The sequence below is a fragment of the Molothrus aeneus genome, chromosome 2 (genome assembly GCF_037042795.1).
Source record: "Molothrus aeneus isolate 106 chromosome 2, BPBGC_Maene_1.0, whole genome shotgun sequence".
NCBI lineage: Eukaryota > Metazoa > Chordata > Aves > Passeriformes > Icteridae > Molothrus > Molothrus aeneus.
The window spans coordinates 39821072-39837246 of NC_089647.1; the positions used below are offsets into that span (position 1 = coordinate 39821072).

Below are 16175 nucleotides of genomic sequence, written 5' to 3' on the forward strand. Positions count from 1 at the left end.
TCACCTCAGGCAAGAATGTATATGTATAATAAAAACAGCTGTTTGTGGGAGGGGAGAAAAATTTCCATCAGGAAGTAACTTACCTTTTTTTTCTAGTGACTTTCTTGCATAATAAGTAGGCAATGTGACCTATGCCTGCTTACAAAGTTCCCAATCAACATTTTCTGTTCCACATCACATAGCACCAGAGACCAAATTCAGTGCCTCTCAAGACTGTAAGAAAACCCCCAGACAGGCCTTCTCTTTAGATTAAGCGAGGAAGATAGCCGGTTGCCAAAAGCACTGCAGATTGGCACGTTTGCTCTTGATCTTTGGATGAGAAATATTGCTCCTTTGGCGTATGTCCATCTCTTGTTCTGTTTAGACTCTGTTTTGTCTCTCTGCCTCAGCCATCTGAAGCCATAAGGCTAGCCTTGCCTTTGGAAAGACCTAAATTATATGGTTGGAAGGTTTTGCTGTTGCCTGGAGGATGTTGTTTCATTATGGGCACTACTGTTTCACTTAGCCCACAAACTGGTTTTCCATGTTTCTCTTATCACAATACTGTATTATTACAGTTCTTTTAATTGGCTTCAAGCAATCATATTTTCTTATAAAATAGAACCTCTTCTCCATTAAAAGGGGATTACATCTGTTTATTTCAGCAGAAGAGTGAGAATTGTACAAATTATCCCTAATACTAATCTCTTGACACAGAATCATGTTCACACAATCACTGTCTTTACTGAAATGCCCATCAAAGCAAGAGAAAATCAGGATCGTAAAGCTGTGACTCTAATTCTGAGCTCAACAGACATGAATTAGTTTCATGCTCTGTCACAGGCATCCAATGAGACCATGAACAAGTCATTTAAGTCATCTGCCTCAGGTTTCTCCCAGAATGGTACCCTACTTCCTCATAGCACTGATGAGGCAAAATGGTGTCTGTGTAGCTTGGCTGTCTACGGCAGTAACTCTGCTTTTTTTCTAATATCCTGCATGATAGATATTATAAAGGCACAGCCATCCAAAATAGTCTTTCAAAATAAAATCTCTAAAATTGTGCAATCTTCATAAAAGACATCTGAACTTATTACCCAGTATCTGCATTGAAATTTCCAGACATAAGTCTAGGATAGAAGAACGATTAAAAATATTTGTGTTGTGGAAGTTAAAGACACAGTGCTAATTACACTACAAGTTTGTAAGTGCTCAGGGTAAAAAATTAAATTATTAAATTTATTTAAAATCTCTACTGCTAGATACATGCACAAAAGAGTACACTTACATATGTGATTATAGCTTTAAAATTTCCCAACCTTTCAAATATGTAGATATTGTTATTGCTTCAAAATGTTTTTTTGAAACGACAGACTAATTCTCCATTGTGAAATTCCCTGGCTGCATGAAATCTTCACTCTTCTCATGAAGTGTGAACACAACTCTAAACTCAGCAGGATTTCCTCTAAATCTGGGATCCCTCTCCTTTGCATCAGATTGAGATGTAGAAATTGAGAAAAACTCAACAGCATTTTTTTCCAAGCACAAAGTGAGACCTCACTTTGAAGTGGCAAGGGTGTAGGAAGTGGAAACATACTTGTTTGTTCTGAAGACAGATGGGTGAATGCTCATTTTGAGAAGTCAGTGAAAAGCTCCCTTCTGCCACAGCAAGGAACCTTGCAGAGTTACAAGAAAATTCTTTATCTACAGCAACTTAAATACTGGGATGAAAGTGATTGAGGTATTGGCTCAACAGAAACTTAACTGCTTGAAGGAAATGTTGGAACAATCTTAATATGTGGGGTGAAATACACCTTTTATTCCAGTAAATCAGTAACTTCAGAAAAAAAGGACAAACTAAAGCAAACTAAATCTTTGGACAAGGACAGGTTACTCAATGAGTATGTGGGGTTAGAATGACAAAACCAAAGATATGTTTAATAAAGCTAATTTTTTCAGACTAAAAGCCCATGAAAACAGTCTGAACTTCTCTTGATTTCAATAAGCTTTTAATAAGGTCTAATTAAGCTTAGTCTTTGAATAGATAGAATAAAATGTGAATGGCCAACACAAATGTTGGGATTTCAATAATGTTTTCAGTGAATCTGATTAATTCTCCATGAGTGGGAGCTCTAAGTAGTAGACAAAATAGGGCAATTCAGAGAGATGATAAAATCTAGAGATGTCATAAGCTGAAAATCAGGAGATAAGAAGAACCTTGAGAGATTTTCTGGTTTATGGGAAAATAGTACTACTTAGGGACAAGGATGAACTAGAAAATTTTCAATGCAAAAAATGCATTTCCGTTATGATTTATAGCTTTTATGAATAAATGGGACTATTCCAAAATTTAAGTATCCTTATCACCAGCCATTTTTCCTTGTATAACCCAAATCTCTCATGCTGTAATTGGAACCAAATACCTTTTGACTGAGCATGTAAACCAAATACCCCCTTTTCTCTGAAGCAGTCTTGTATCACTTAGTATACTGTGAGTATTCTGTCTGCATAAAACACACATAACATTCTTTCAGCATTTCCTCTTGTTTCCTGGCCCTCTGATCACTATCACTGCTCCCTGCTTATCCCTCTCCACCTAGTCCACATCCTTGAACTACCAAGAAGAAGACAAAATTATCCAGTCCAGATCTTATTTCCTAATGAAGTTGATAGAAAATATGCCTTCTTTCAATGATATTATACTGATAATTCAATTTCAGCTTGTTCATCAGCTATAACCTCAACATATATAAAACATATAAAAATTGAAGCAGTTGCTCAAGGAATCATCAGGATCAACTGTTATTTAAACTTTTTATTTAGAGAGCAGTCTCTTCTTTCATAGCAGTATTTCTTTCAGATATGGTTCTGACTCCTGGGAAAGCATAAAGAATTATGTGTAGGGAATTATAATTAAAGGAAAAATGTTATTGCTCTACTGATACAAGACTGCAAATGTAGTTGGATAGGGCAAAAGTTTTCAGAAAAGAATATTTCAGAAAACAGGAAGATGGTAAATGGAGACATTTTCTGAAAGAATTTGAAGAAGTACAGGTAGAACTACAGAAAGGTTATTTTGTAAGCCAAACTATTAAACAGGAAAGGCCACACAGTAGGAGTAGCAGAGACAATTATGTCTGTACTGAGAGCTCTTCAGTAACTTGGACCAGTGAAGAATGGTACATACAAAAACTGAAAGCAAGGATGAACATAAACCAAGGAGACATCAATGAAAGCAAAGATGTGAGTGGATGTAATGTGACATAAAGAGTTAGGCAAAAAAAGGAAAAAAGTTCTGGGAGTAAGAAGTAACTGGAAGACAACGGGAATAGTGAGCATATTTTTGAGAAACAAAAGATGCTGAGGAAGTGAAAATACCTAGTAGTGCCCTATCCTGCTGAGTGCCCTGTCCTGCTGAGAGCTCCCAAAGAGATTTAAGTTCAAATTTTCATTTATCAAAATTAGTCATGATGAAATAGAAAATACTGTTGGTGAAAGGATCAGAATTAAAAAAAAGATTTGACAAATCAGTAAGACAACTAGCTTTATCTTTCCAGGTTTGGAACAAATAACAAAAAAAAAAAGTGCAATGGTGAAAAGAGAAAATAAAATTCAGAACACAAAATATGGAATAAGAAATGTTTATTTAGATGGTGAGGACAGAATTGTCCTAGGGCTACAATGATTTATATAGAGTGATATCCTTCCAAAGAGCCATGTCCTTATAGAATGAAATAATGAGAACGATAACCAATCCTACAAATTCAGCTTTTGTGAGTTCTCACAGGTAATTCTGTGTCTGGTTTAGGAGCTTCATGTCTAGCAAGAAACTGGACAGAATTCTGATTTCTTTTTTTCTTTTTTTGTTTTAATTTTTTTCAAGTGCAAGAGTTTTAAGAAGAGGATGAGGTTTTTTTAGGAAAAAAAAGAATAAAATGCAGTGAGTTTGTTTGGTCTAGAAAGCAAGATGAAGGAAACATGGTAAAATGTCAGAAGAAGACAATCATTGTTCTTCCATGTATAAGGGAGAAGAAAAAGAAAAAATACTATTGATAGCAAAGGTTAGAGCTGGAGAAAGTTTTCAGCAGGGTGGTGAAACAGAGGATACTATTTGAACAAACTAAAAAAATATCATATTAAAAAAAAAAAGACAATCAAGTTCTTTCTCAGGGATGATTCAAGAGAGGAAATTCATACTGTATGTCTCCTTTGATCCTCTCTTAAATTTCTATATTTTCAGAAACAGAGGGAAGAGGTGGGAGAGTCATTACAATAAACACATTGCAAAATATTATTTTTCCAGTGCAAGGAGGAGAGAGATACAAAATGTATATTTTTTGAATTCCAGATTAGGAGCATCTGCTTTCTAAGGTATCTGTCCTCAGCCAGTATCATTTGCATAATTATAGTGCTAGACAAGGACCACACAGAAGCAACTCTATATTGAATAGCAAAACAGACTAACAGCAATTTGAATCACAGCTTGATTTCCCATGGCTCTGAGAAATATCAGATAGTTTTGTTGGCCACGTGTAAAATAGACTGAGGACAATCTCTTCCTCTTCTCCCAAATATGGGCTCATCATTAGGCAATATTCAAATGTTTAAGTTACTGATACAAAAAATGAAATCTGAATTGGTTTACATCATAGGAAACATAATTTCAACATTTGAGACCATCTTCTATTCGAGTCTTTGCAATTACATGAAAAATTACCCGGCCTAATTTAATAGCTTTTTAGATTTGTGATTTGTTTATTTTTAAGCACGTTTGTAATATATCTGACATGACTATCAATACGTTTCTGGTTATACACTCTATGAAACTCAAAACCAAGAGGGCTTTAACTCAAACAAAAAAAGTTACCCTGAGGACTAAAGTATAAGGACAGATAACTATTCCACTATCTACAGGAGGGATACCCTGTTGTTCCCTTAATGTAATGAAAACATTATGAATTAAACAAAAAATGAAACACTGATGAGAAGAGAACAGAGTTCAAAGAAAGAGTATATTTCCCTTGTTCACATGAAGACCTGTTGAGCATTCATAGATGAAGCCATGAAAAACAGACTTCACTTTCTATTTGATTTGGTTTCTTACTAAAACAAGAAGCACTTTTTTACTTTTGCCAGTAAACACTTCAATGTCTTGGAAATTACAATGTAAGTCACATATTATAGAGGATGAAGAGAAAAATCTACATCATAGCAGTTATCAATTACAAAGTAAATGGGAAAAAACCCCGACAAACAGAGTTCCCATATAAAGAAAGAATAAGAACATGCTTAGCTAAAATATTCTTGAGGAACTTAATGTTGCACTATATTTCTTTTATGCATTTTGAGATTTACTGAGATAGTTATCCCTAATTTATTTTAGGATGATCATTTTGCTGTAAATCCTCAAGGGGACACTGCTTTTCTATAATAGGTATTTAGCAAACTTCCAAGTGTAGACAAGTTTATGGAAGTAACTTTCTCCTGCATTATTAATGTCTCCATTTCCTTACCTGTAAAAAGAAAAATATATTTCACTGCATGTGTTCTGTTCTAAATCTGATCCAAACACCCAGAATCCTAGCCTGTGTCTTCCACTCTAGGACTGCTACTCTGTGATTCTCACATAAATTACTTGATTAGTTTTCAGAGAAGGACAGGATTAGAAAACATCCTTGTAGGCTTTAATGAGTAGGCACATAAATTATTCTTTCCTTATATGCCATAAAAAAGAATAAAGAATACCTTTTTTCTGGATTCAGCCAGAACTCAGAAGCTCAGAACTACTTATTCCTGTCAAGACCTAGGCACTTCTGACCATGCACAAAAGCAGAGATTTAGGTTACACAGGGAATTAGAGAAATGTTCAAATGAACAAATTATTGATTTATTTTCTGGCTTATGTGCCTCTGTAAACACATAATTAGATTAGTGAAAAAAAATACTTCAAGATTAACTTCAAAATGGCATTTGTTCAGTATTTTCTCTGGAATTTCATTACTTTCTGGGTAAAATTTTCTGCAATTAAGTTTAGTTTTGAGGGTAGGTCTTGCTTTTGAGAAACCGGTAATTCATGTGTCATCCAAAATTTCTATCGCTGTGTTTAACTTGGCCTAATCCAGATTTATCTTTCCAAACTGAATCCAGCCTTTTACTTGGCAAAATGCTTTCACTGCTTTATGGCTGCCAAGAGGCTTGCAAGATTTGCCCTTTGGATGGGCATTTAAACTGTGTTCTTTCTGCACAGGGAAGTACTAGCAACCGGCTGACAGTGGGCTCGTTACCGGTACCCACTGTCCAGAGCTGCTAATGAAGACCCTTCAATTCCCACAGGTGCTCTGCTAGGACAGACCTAGTAGATATCAACACACCCAAAAGTGATGACATTGTATCATAAAAAGCCTTCCCAGTTATCTGCTGGGTCAACATAAATGCAAATTATGTGCTAAAGAGTACTGACTGCTTAGGACTTCAGTCTTCTGGTGAAGAGTAACTAATGTGAGCATGCAAGAGCTCCTGGCCCTACTGATATTTGTGTCATAACTTACAGGCAGACAGCCAAGATAAACAAGTATCTTCTTCCACTGAGTGCACAGGATGTAGGTTACAATTACTACTTCAAATTTACAGAACAATGTATGAAGTCAGAAACTAATAATGATCCTTATTTTAAAGACCTTACATACTTGCAAATCAAACTATTAAACTACTAGCTGGTGAAAATGATGCCATCTCACTGCCCTGTATTCATAGATCTGATTTGGCTCCTGAAAACCCAAGAAGCACAGCAAAGACTTCATGTGTGACACCAGTTGCTGTCTCCTGAGGTCTGTTTCCCCTACACAGCATGGCTGCAATTGGCATCCATCTAGGTTCCATGCAGTAGAGGTACACATGATAAAGCAGACAGCAGAGCTGTCTGTCCACTTTCCTTCTCTTGCTAAGCTTTCTGCGGCATCCTTTCTAGCACAATCATCCAAAGTGACTGAGCTTCCTTCGGGTACCTTCTGTAATTCCTGTTTCGTGATATCTATACAGGCTGCAGTCACCACAGACATCCACTTTGACCCAAACACTGTGCAAAGGTGTAGCACAGGGCTGAGCTGAATATACCCTGCCTTTTAGCTGCTCATCAAGATCATGTAATCACCCAGTGCTTATCTGGCACTAACTTGCAGTCTGTTGACTAAGGGCAGGACAAGAATTTACATCTCCTATGGACTGTTTCTTCTTTCATGTTCAAAGCGATACAAGTGACAAGGCTAGTAAGGAAGGCATCCACTTAGGGAACCAGATCCTGGATATGAAAGAATAATTGTGGATAATGATGTGAAAATTTAACTTGGTGTTCACCTTGATAATGTTTTTCACAGTCCCATTGTTTACTTAGTGAAATAAACTATAATCAATAATGTGAAAAAGTTACTTTCAGAAAAATACAGGCAAGTAAAGAATCTCACCAAAGAGTAAATGAATCAAATTTTAATTAAGATGATACATCTACTACCTCTCAGATGCTTTGCTTCCAAAGTGAAAACTAAAGAATATACTTCTCTACTGTATATAGACATGGATAATGATCCAAAGATTTTTTCATGCTCAGTGGAACTCCCAAAAGCTTCAAAAAGAAAAATGCAAGGCAAAGTGTGATCTGAAGTTTCCCCCTTCTAGAGATAGCACTGTGAACCACGACTGCAGGTACCTAACATTCAGCTTTCCTACTCTATACTTTAGGTACAAGGATACATAAAGCAGTCCTCATTACCTTGCTGTGATTTTTAAGCTGCCACACCTACTATTTCCCATAGATATGGGAAATGCTGACTAGCCTTCATCTGCTCAGTCACAGGTACTGTATCCATCCCATCTGGAAGCTGAGAGCTGCTTATTCCAAGTGCTTGTAACTCACATGGTGTCAGGCACCTACTTCTTGAAGTAAATGCTATTTTGAGCATACCAGAAGGCAGAACCACAGCCTTCTGAACCACAGAACACAGTTAGGGAATATTCAGATTCAACCCAGAAGTACCCAGGAGGCTTAAGCAAACACAGCATGAGAGTTACTAAACATGATTTTTAATTCCAGCTTTGAACTTCACTGTTTGAAGCTTCTCCAAACCACTTTGAGCTAGCTCAAGTATTAAAAACACTACTTTTTTTTTTTGAGAAGGTTTACCAATCTGTAATTATTAATGACAATCTGAAACACTGATAGGAACCCACATGTGAGTTGACCTTTGTGCACAGAGACCAATATTTCAGGATAATATGGTCTGTACATACTAAATTACAAGGCGTGGTTTCCAAACTATGATTTCATCTAGCTACTCTCCTCCTCTGACAATGTTAACTTGCAGTGAAAATATCCAAACCAACAAAACAAACAGAACACATTGGCAGCTATGTCATTTAGCAGTCAGTTAACAACATGAGACTCTATTCCAGACAGAGTAGAATTACTTTCAGTTTATATATGCAAGGAAATAAAAAACTTAGACCTACTTTCCTCATGAATTTTCGGGTTTTTTTTATTCAACACTGTTCACCAATATAAGCTTAGTATGTAGTATCTTAAATTAATAAGGTGAAACTGAAAACTTTTAATAGAATTTATCCTAGCAAGTCCCTGGGAATCTTGGCAATTCCCAAGATGAAACCTATGGGAAACTTAAGTAAAACAAGCTCTTTAGAGAGCTAAAACAAATTCAAATACTCTGTAAAAAACTGCTTGAGCAGGGTTTTCTATTCTATTAATATTTTCTATGCTAGTTATGTACAGAGTTAATCTTGTACACTTGAGCAGTTCAAGAGGACTTACAAGCATCAGTGTCCTTATAGTCATAGTCCCACAGTCTCTCAAGGGAAAACAGCAATTTTCAGAAGACAGAGCAATGCCACAGAGCTCTATAAGTAATTTTCCCATAATTGTGTACATTAAGGCAGAAAAAATAACAAGGAAGCTGGCAGAGTCTCTATCCTAAAATATTCCCCAGTAGATAAGAGACATTCACAGTCCTTCTCTGCATTAACTGCCCAGATTAATAGCATCTAACAAAGAAGGATAGAGCCACAAATGTTGGGGATTGCATGCGCAGCCCTCTCCTCACACTACGAGTAGGGAATAGGTGCTGCTGTAGACAATAGTGAGACACACCTCTCCTTTCCTCTTCCCAGGCTGCCTAGAAATAGGACTGAGGTATCCTCTCCAGTCAGACTAGGGCCACTGTCTGGAAATTACAGTTCAATGTTTACATTTAAGATGAAGGAGAAATCCACAGTAATTGATCTGACCTCATAATCATGTAAGATATCAGAATAAACTTAGAGTAACAAACATAGAGGTCGATAAAACATGGCAAAGCTCCCTGGGGCTCAGAAAACAAAGGTGTCCCATTTTCAATTAGTCTTTTCACAGCCTGTAATTACACCAGGCTAACTCATTTACTAGAGCCTTCTATTTGAAGGACTGGTGCTTCTACTATTTAGGTGTTTAAATTGTATTTCAACATGGTTCACTCTCTTCTAGCATACTATTAATTTACAAGAAATACGCTGGTTTTGAAAGTTTAGCCTTCTCCCCATCTTTTCAAGTTATGAAACCAACTGTTTCTACCAGGGCACTGTGAAAGAATTTTCTAAGGGAAAGAAAAGCAAACCAAATACAGTTCTATCCTACTCACTATAAAGTTTGGGCCTCTACATTTCCCAAGTACATCTTCAAATACCTTGTTTTCTTAAGAAAGCAGCAAACTCCAAGGTCCCACCTAACTCCAACACAAAACACACCCTAGGACTTATCTTTCCATCAAGACTTTTTTTGTTAGTTGAACTCTGCAAGTGTGCCAGAGCCCTCATTTACCAGATCCTCCTCCAGATGCAGCCATAAATGCTTGTTAAGCTCACAGGTTAACTATAAGACTTTTCGCTGCTGGTGGAAGATAATGCAAGACTGGGGGTTCATTTGGCCACATATTGCCTCATGAAGCAAGGACAATTCTTAACAAATCTACTTTCTTAAAAAGAAAGGGTTTTGCTGAGAAAAGGGAACAGTAGTACATGTGAACTAGTAGAATTTTTATATGAACTTTGATACACTGTATGCTGAGAAATTCTCAGTTTCGCTGAGAAAGATACGGATTATTCTGAGAAACATGGAACTAGTTAAATGGATAATGGTAAATTACTTGGAGGGGCTATGCTATTAATATTGTCTCATTAATATTTTCACTCATGATCTTGATACCAAAATCAGCAATGTGCTTATGTAACTTAAGATGATAGCATTATATAGTAAAAAAACAGTCACCCTGATTATTAGTATAGCTACTTTGAACTAAAATGCTTAGTACTGTTTTCACTTTGGAATCTGCTAGTTGAAGACGGGAAACAAAAGATCTTGAAGGACAGGAGTAATTTTGCTGTGAAACAGACAAATGCAATCTTCATCAAAGATGAAGTTCAGTAACATAGTCATTAATGTGACTGAACAAGGTCTTCAGAACTATGATGAAATAAGATCAAATCAAACTTAGAGACCTAGACAAGAACAACAAGAATAAAGAAGGAAATTAATATTTTATTATATGACAGAAAGCTTTATTTCAGGTATTGTATGGAAGAGTTAAGAGATGACATTATTGTATTCTAGAACTACATCAAAGAATAAACATGATAGAAGACAAAGAATGTTTTCAGTTCCAGATGTCATTGAAGAGAACAACTGTGCCTAAAATGACCCTGTAGACCATATTTAGAGTGAAAATTTGGGTTTTAGTAGTCAGAAAAAAGATCCACTTGGAACATCCTTCCAGTAGTTCAACTGGATTCTAAATAAAATTTGTTAGTTTACAAGTGAAATTACATGCTATTGCCTGCAAAAGCATGGAAATAAGCAGCCCTTTTCAGTCTGATTCCTTCTATTTTTAGAAAAATAGGGATCATGTTAATGAGCAGAGTTCTGTGATCACTGTGAATTAAGAGACTTCAATGGGTCTATTAGTATCAACACTGACATCTAACTGATACTGTCCTGAGGAAGTCTCAGTCTTGTGAAAAAAGAGAATTATTAGTTTTTCACTTGAAGAAATTTGGCAGGCTGTATTAGCTGAAATGGCAGCATCTGTTCTCTATTTTTGACACTCACAAAAATGTATTGTGAATACAAAGAGGTAAGTTTTGATGAACAGTTAAGAAGTGTGAAAAACACAAATTCTATCAAGGAATTACAGCATGTAGGAGCATTGATCCTTCCCACACTTCCATATTCTACTGTTTAGACATGGTGACAATTATTTGGTAGGAGCGTGTGCATGGCTGTCTTCTTGAAAGCCATTTTTGGCAAGTGGTGGGCTGTCTTGAAGTACAATTACTTTCATGGCCAGGCGTTGATGGTTGTTTGCAATTGAGTTGTTGCCGACTTGAAGGTGGGTTTACAGAGAGCTCTCCTTAAATCCAGTATGTATGTTTGTATACATACTTACATGGTATGTCTGGATAAACCACTCCAGATAAACAAACATACAAGAATCAATCAAAGTGTTTCTGTTTACTGTGAAAAGCCCACTCCCATACTTGTAAAAACCAACTTTTCTACAGAAGCCAGGCTTGATGCTCATCTTAAGGATGGATTTGGCTCAGCTGTATCCCCTTCATGGCAACCAAGTGCTAAGGCAGAACAAGGACGTTCCCACCCTTGTGTCTGCCCGTCCCTGGGGCGCTGCCCGGCCACAGGCTGGACGCGCACACGGGGCAGGCTGGCCAGGGTGCCAGCGGGATCCCTTGCCAGAGCAGGCCCGCTCGGGCTGGCTGCCTCCGGCCCCGGCTGCCACGGCTGCTCCAGCGGAGGCAGGAGCCCTTGGACCGGCATCGCTCCTGTCCGAGCAGCGCGGCTGCTCCCCGCTTCACCCCACACAAACCGGCCTCCTCCACGCGCACTCTTTGCAATGCCCCAGTGCCTCCGTGCCCCGGTGGGGGATCCTCCCTCCCGACTTTGCTCGGGCCGTCCCAAAGCCCCTGGCAAAGGAGGCGGCGAGCGCCGGACCCCGCTGAGCCGCGCAGACCCTCCGCCTCGCCCCGGGCCGCAGCGGCCCGAGGCCGCGCCGCCGCTGGAGGGCAGAGCGCGGAGGGGCGGCGAGCGAGGGGCGGGCACTGCCGGGCCGCGTCCCCGGCGTGTGAGCATGCCGCGCCGGGAGGAGGAGGAATTCCTCGGCCGGGCCGGAGGAGGTTCGCACTGGAGTTAGCGCCGGGCAGGGAGGAAGAGCGAGCGCTGCCGGAAGCGGCGGAGCGGCGGCGGCGCTGGGAGCCCGCGGTGTCCCGCGGACAGCGATGTAGCTGGGTGACAGCGGCCGGAGCGCGCCGCCTCCGCTGCCAGCGGGCCGGTGCGGCGGGTCGGGAGCTTCTCCGGGGAGGCGGCGGCCGCGCCTCGTCTCGCCGCTCCCCCGCTTTCCCCTCTGCCCTCGGCACCGTCTCTCGGCGCGGCCCTCCCTCCGTTCCTGCCTCCCTCCGCCGCCGGCCGGGGGGCTGCGGCCGCCACCGCTGCCATGGGGCTGCCCACGCTGGAGTTCAGCGACTCCTACTTGGACAGCCCGGATTTCAGGGAGCGCCTCAAGTGTCACGAGATCGAGCTGGAGAGGACGAACAAGTTCATCAAGGAGCTGATTAAGGACGGAAGCCTCCTCATCGGGGCCCTGCGAAGTGAGTCGGGCGGTGGGACCGGCGGTGGCTGGCAGGAGAAGGGTCTTCTTTTGTTTGAATGGGCGCCGGGCGCGGGCTCCCCTGCCGGCAGCCGCCGAAAGGAGCCTCCTCAACTTTCTCTGCCCCGCTCCCTCCCTTCCTCGCTCCCCGCCGCCTCGCCTCGCCTCGCCCGCGGCGGGGCCGGGTGGGTGTCCCGGGGGAGCGGGGGCGGCGCGGGCCCTGCCTCGGCCCGGGGGCCCGGCCGCGCCCTCCCCGCCGGGGCCGCGGGCAGAGCGTGGGCGCCGCCGGGGCGCGGACGGGCCAGGTGGTCCCGCCTGGGGATGCGGGCAGAGCCCGGGGTCGGGGCTGGGGTGGAAAGTCGCCGTGTAGATCGCTGAACCCCACGGACCAGGCGTGGAGTGTTGCGGTGGGGTCTCTTTTTGGCACGCTGGCTACTAGTTGAGTGTCTGCATATAACGAAGATATTCGTAATAAGTGGGCAAAGTGACATAATGAAGTGGATTTATAGCGAGAGTTTATATCTTTCCCCCCCATCCTGTCGAGTCTTCATGTTGTAGATGAACTTTTATGTATTTTGAAAGTTCTGAGAGCAGAGAAACACGAATAGCGTAGTGCTTTTAAAGGTCTGTGAGTTGAGCAGTGACAGCTTTCTGGGGCATGAAAACAGCAGTCATGCTCTGAAGATCATGAAGTGAAAGCTGGGAATCGCCCAGGAGCGCCACTAGACTCGGTTTGTCCTCCCGTCCTGTAAACCTTGCCACCCACTTCTTGTCTTTAACTCGCTTTGGATGTCTCACCTGTTTTGCCCAAAGTTTTCCTTCACGGAGAGCAGAGAAGTAACTCTCTTTTTGCAACATGAGATAGTAAAAAGAAAAAATCGCTTTAATCCTTAAAAATATCTGCCACATTGTCACGGTATGTCATTTTTTGTCGAGTAACAGTACTGTTTGTTATGTGGATGGGGAACAGGTGTTACTCTGAGCTCTGTAGCTCTTAAGAACTGTTTCTGACCCGCAGTCCAAAGCCAAAGTTTATGTCCTTACCTAGGAGGTAAAAATTGTGAGGATTTTGTTTGCCCAGCAGTAGGGTTGAATTGTACTTGTTCATGCATCAATTGTATATTTACAGCATTGTGTTTACATAAAGCAGCTACTGCCTTTTTCAGAGTTTTTTCATATAGATGCATGTGTTTCTGGGCACATCTAAGTTTTAGTGAGTAGCTGGGTACAAGCTAACATCTTATGTGAATTTATATTAAATTTAATAAATTCCTGAACCCATGCCCACAGGATGTGAGATGACCAATTACACAGAAATAGCGCTAGTGTGTGTGTGTGTGTGTGTATCAGTCTATCTGTATCTCTGAAAACATATTTTTTTCTCTATAGGCAAAAAAGTTTATTTATACTTTAAGCCTTTCTTGTTGCTTAAAAGCTTTCTCTGTGTAACAGAAAGTTTGACCTTGTTTTTAGTAGTAAAAGCTTACTATTACAAACCTGGTCCAAAAAATAGTAATGACAGATTAGGATACCACATGAGTACTTTTTTGACCTAGACTAGCACTGAGAGCTGACCGCTTTTGGGTCCAGATCAAATATGAACAAGCACAACTTTCTTCTTAGGCTGTCTGAAGACAGGCTGAGAGGTTGAGGCTGTTCAGCCTGGAGAAGAGAAGGCTCTGGGAAAACCTTCCTTCAGCTCTCCAGCAACTAAAGAGAGAAATACAAGAGCTGGAGAGGGACTTTTACAAGGGTTTGCAGTGAATAGGCCAAGGGGTAATGCAGTGGATAGGTTTAGATTGGATATTAGGGAGAAATTCTTCATTGTGAGGCTACTGAGACTCTGTAACAGGTTGCCCAGAGAAACTGTGGATGCCCCTTTTGTGGAAAAGTTCAAGGCCAGGTTGGGTGGGCCTTGAGCAACCTGGTCTAGTGGGAGGTGTTCCTGCCTATGGGAGGAGGTTTGGAACTTGATCATCTTTAAGGTCCCTTCCACCACAAGCCAGTTTATGATTGTCAAACACACATTGCAGTAGAACAAATATTGTATTTGAGAAGTAATTTAAGCCCTGATTCTGAAGTGAGTAATCCCATTAGTTTTGGGGAGAGCACTTATGAGTCCTTGCAGGATTTAGAATAAAAATTCTATCTCAAGTAATGACTTCTTAATTTGTAAGTTCTCATGATTTTTCAAACCTTTTAGTTCAAATGTTATTCTATTTGACACAAATTGTATCCTATATACAGATCTAGAATGTATCCTATATACAGATCTAGAATGTTGTGTCTTTTAGCCTTAGAAAAGTAAAGTTTGTTTTGGTATAGTAAGAAATCTTTGTCCTCTTGTTCATTTCAAATGCCTTGATTTCATGGCTGTGTCATTCTTCTATAGAATATTGCCTTAATTCCTGTGTTAGGACTGCTGAGAAAAAGTTTGGATTTTTTCTCAACAATTTAGAAATCCTAGACTTATGCTCCTAAAGACTCTGTTGTAGATGCTGCAAGGACAGTGTACCTGTTATAGCAAGTAGCACTATTGTATATTTCTAGAGCACAAAAATTTGACTTGTTTAAGCAAATTAGTGGCTCCTACTCACCTTTAAAATCAGTGAAGTGTAAAATACTTACACAAGCCTTTTATTTTTTTCAAATTTCTTAAAATGTGTTTGAAAATCAAATTGTGAAGTAGTTAAGTTCAGTGATAACTCTATTATTTGATTTTTGAATATTTAATAACCTTAAAACCCAGAAACAAAACAGGCATTATTTACCAAGTTTTATCTCTAGGTGATCTAGCATTTTTATTTACACATCATTTTGTAGGATCAGTTCTGATGGGGTAAAAAAAAAATGGACTGTGCTGTAGAGCTTCAATGGAAATGAGTTTTGGAATATGTCACCCTGACCATGCTTAGAGAAGAGACAGTGAAACTGACTTAATACAGTTAGAAAACACAATATTATTCTAAAGGTTGCTATGTGTAAGTTTTATTATATGAAATGACAGCATGTCCATGGTTTTTCAGGAAAAATTAAACTTCTGTATGACAAATGTTACAAAATTTTAATATTTTCACAATCAAATATTCAAGTTACTGTAACAATGCAATGTTTATAAATACCTGGCAGATTCCACATAAATTGAAGATAGAACAAATATGCTCAAGGTAGTATGCAAATATTTTGCATTTTATTTGGAGTGGTCCCAAAATGAGTCAGACTTTATTTTAATGTGGTTTTGCTACGTTAATTCTGGAGAGTGCTGCTTTCCAAGGTGGCATGCAGAGCTGTAGTACTGTGTTCCATGAAGCAGCAGTTGACTATTGTGAATACAGTGGGAACTGATAAAACCAGAATTGATGTAAAATCCTCAGCATCTTTTTCCTAGCATTTTTCGCACTGTTTCATTGTCTTTCTAAATAAGCGGGATTCTGTGAGTAGCCCAGGGCAACACAGATGATATGTTTCAGTTTAGCTAGATGTTAGCATCCCATCTGCATGGCC

At 40.0% G+C, this 16175-nt stretch overlaps 1 protein-coding gene across 1 annotated transcript in view; it reads left to right on the forward strand.

Moving 5' to 3' along the window:
* Positions 1–12461: 12461 nt before the first annotated feature.
* ARHGAP42 (Rho GTPase activating protein 42) overlaps positions 12462–16175 on the forward strand; it is a 136877-nt gene continuing 133163 nt past the window's right edge. The window contains exon 1 of the mRNA XM_066544733.1: positions 12462–12672. Within this exon, the coding sequence (XP_066400830.1) occupies positions 12519–12672 (154 nt within the window). The 5' untranslated portion in view covers positions 12462–12518. The remainder of the gene's footprint in view (positions 12673–16175) is intronic.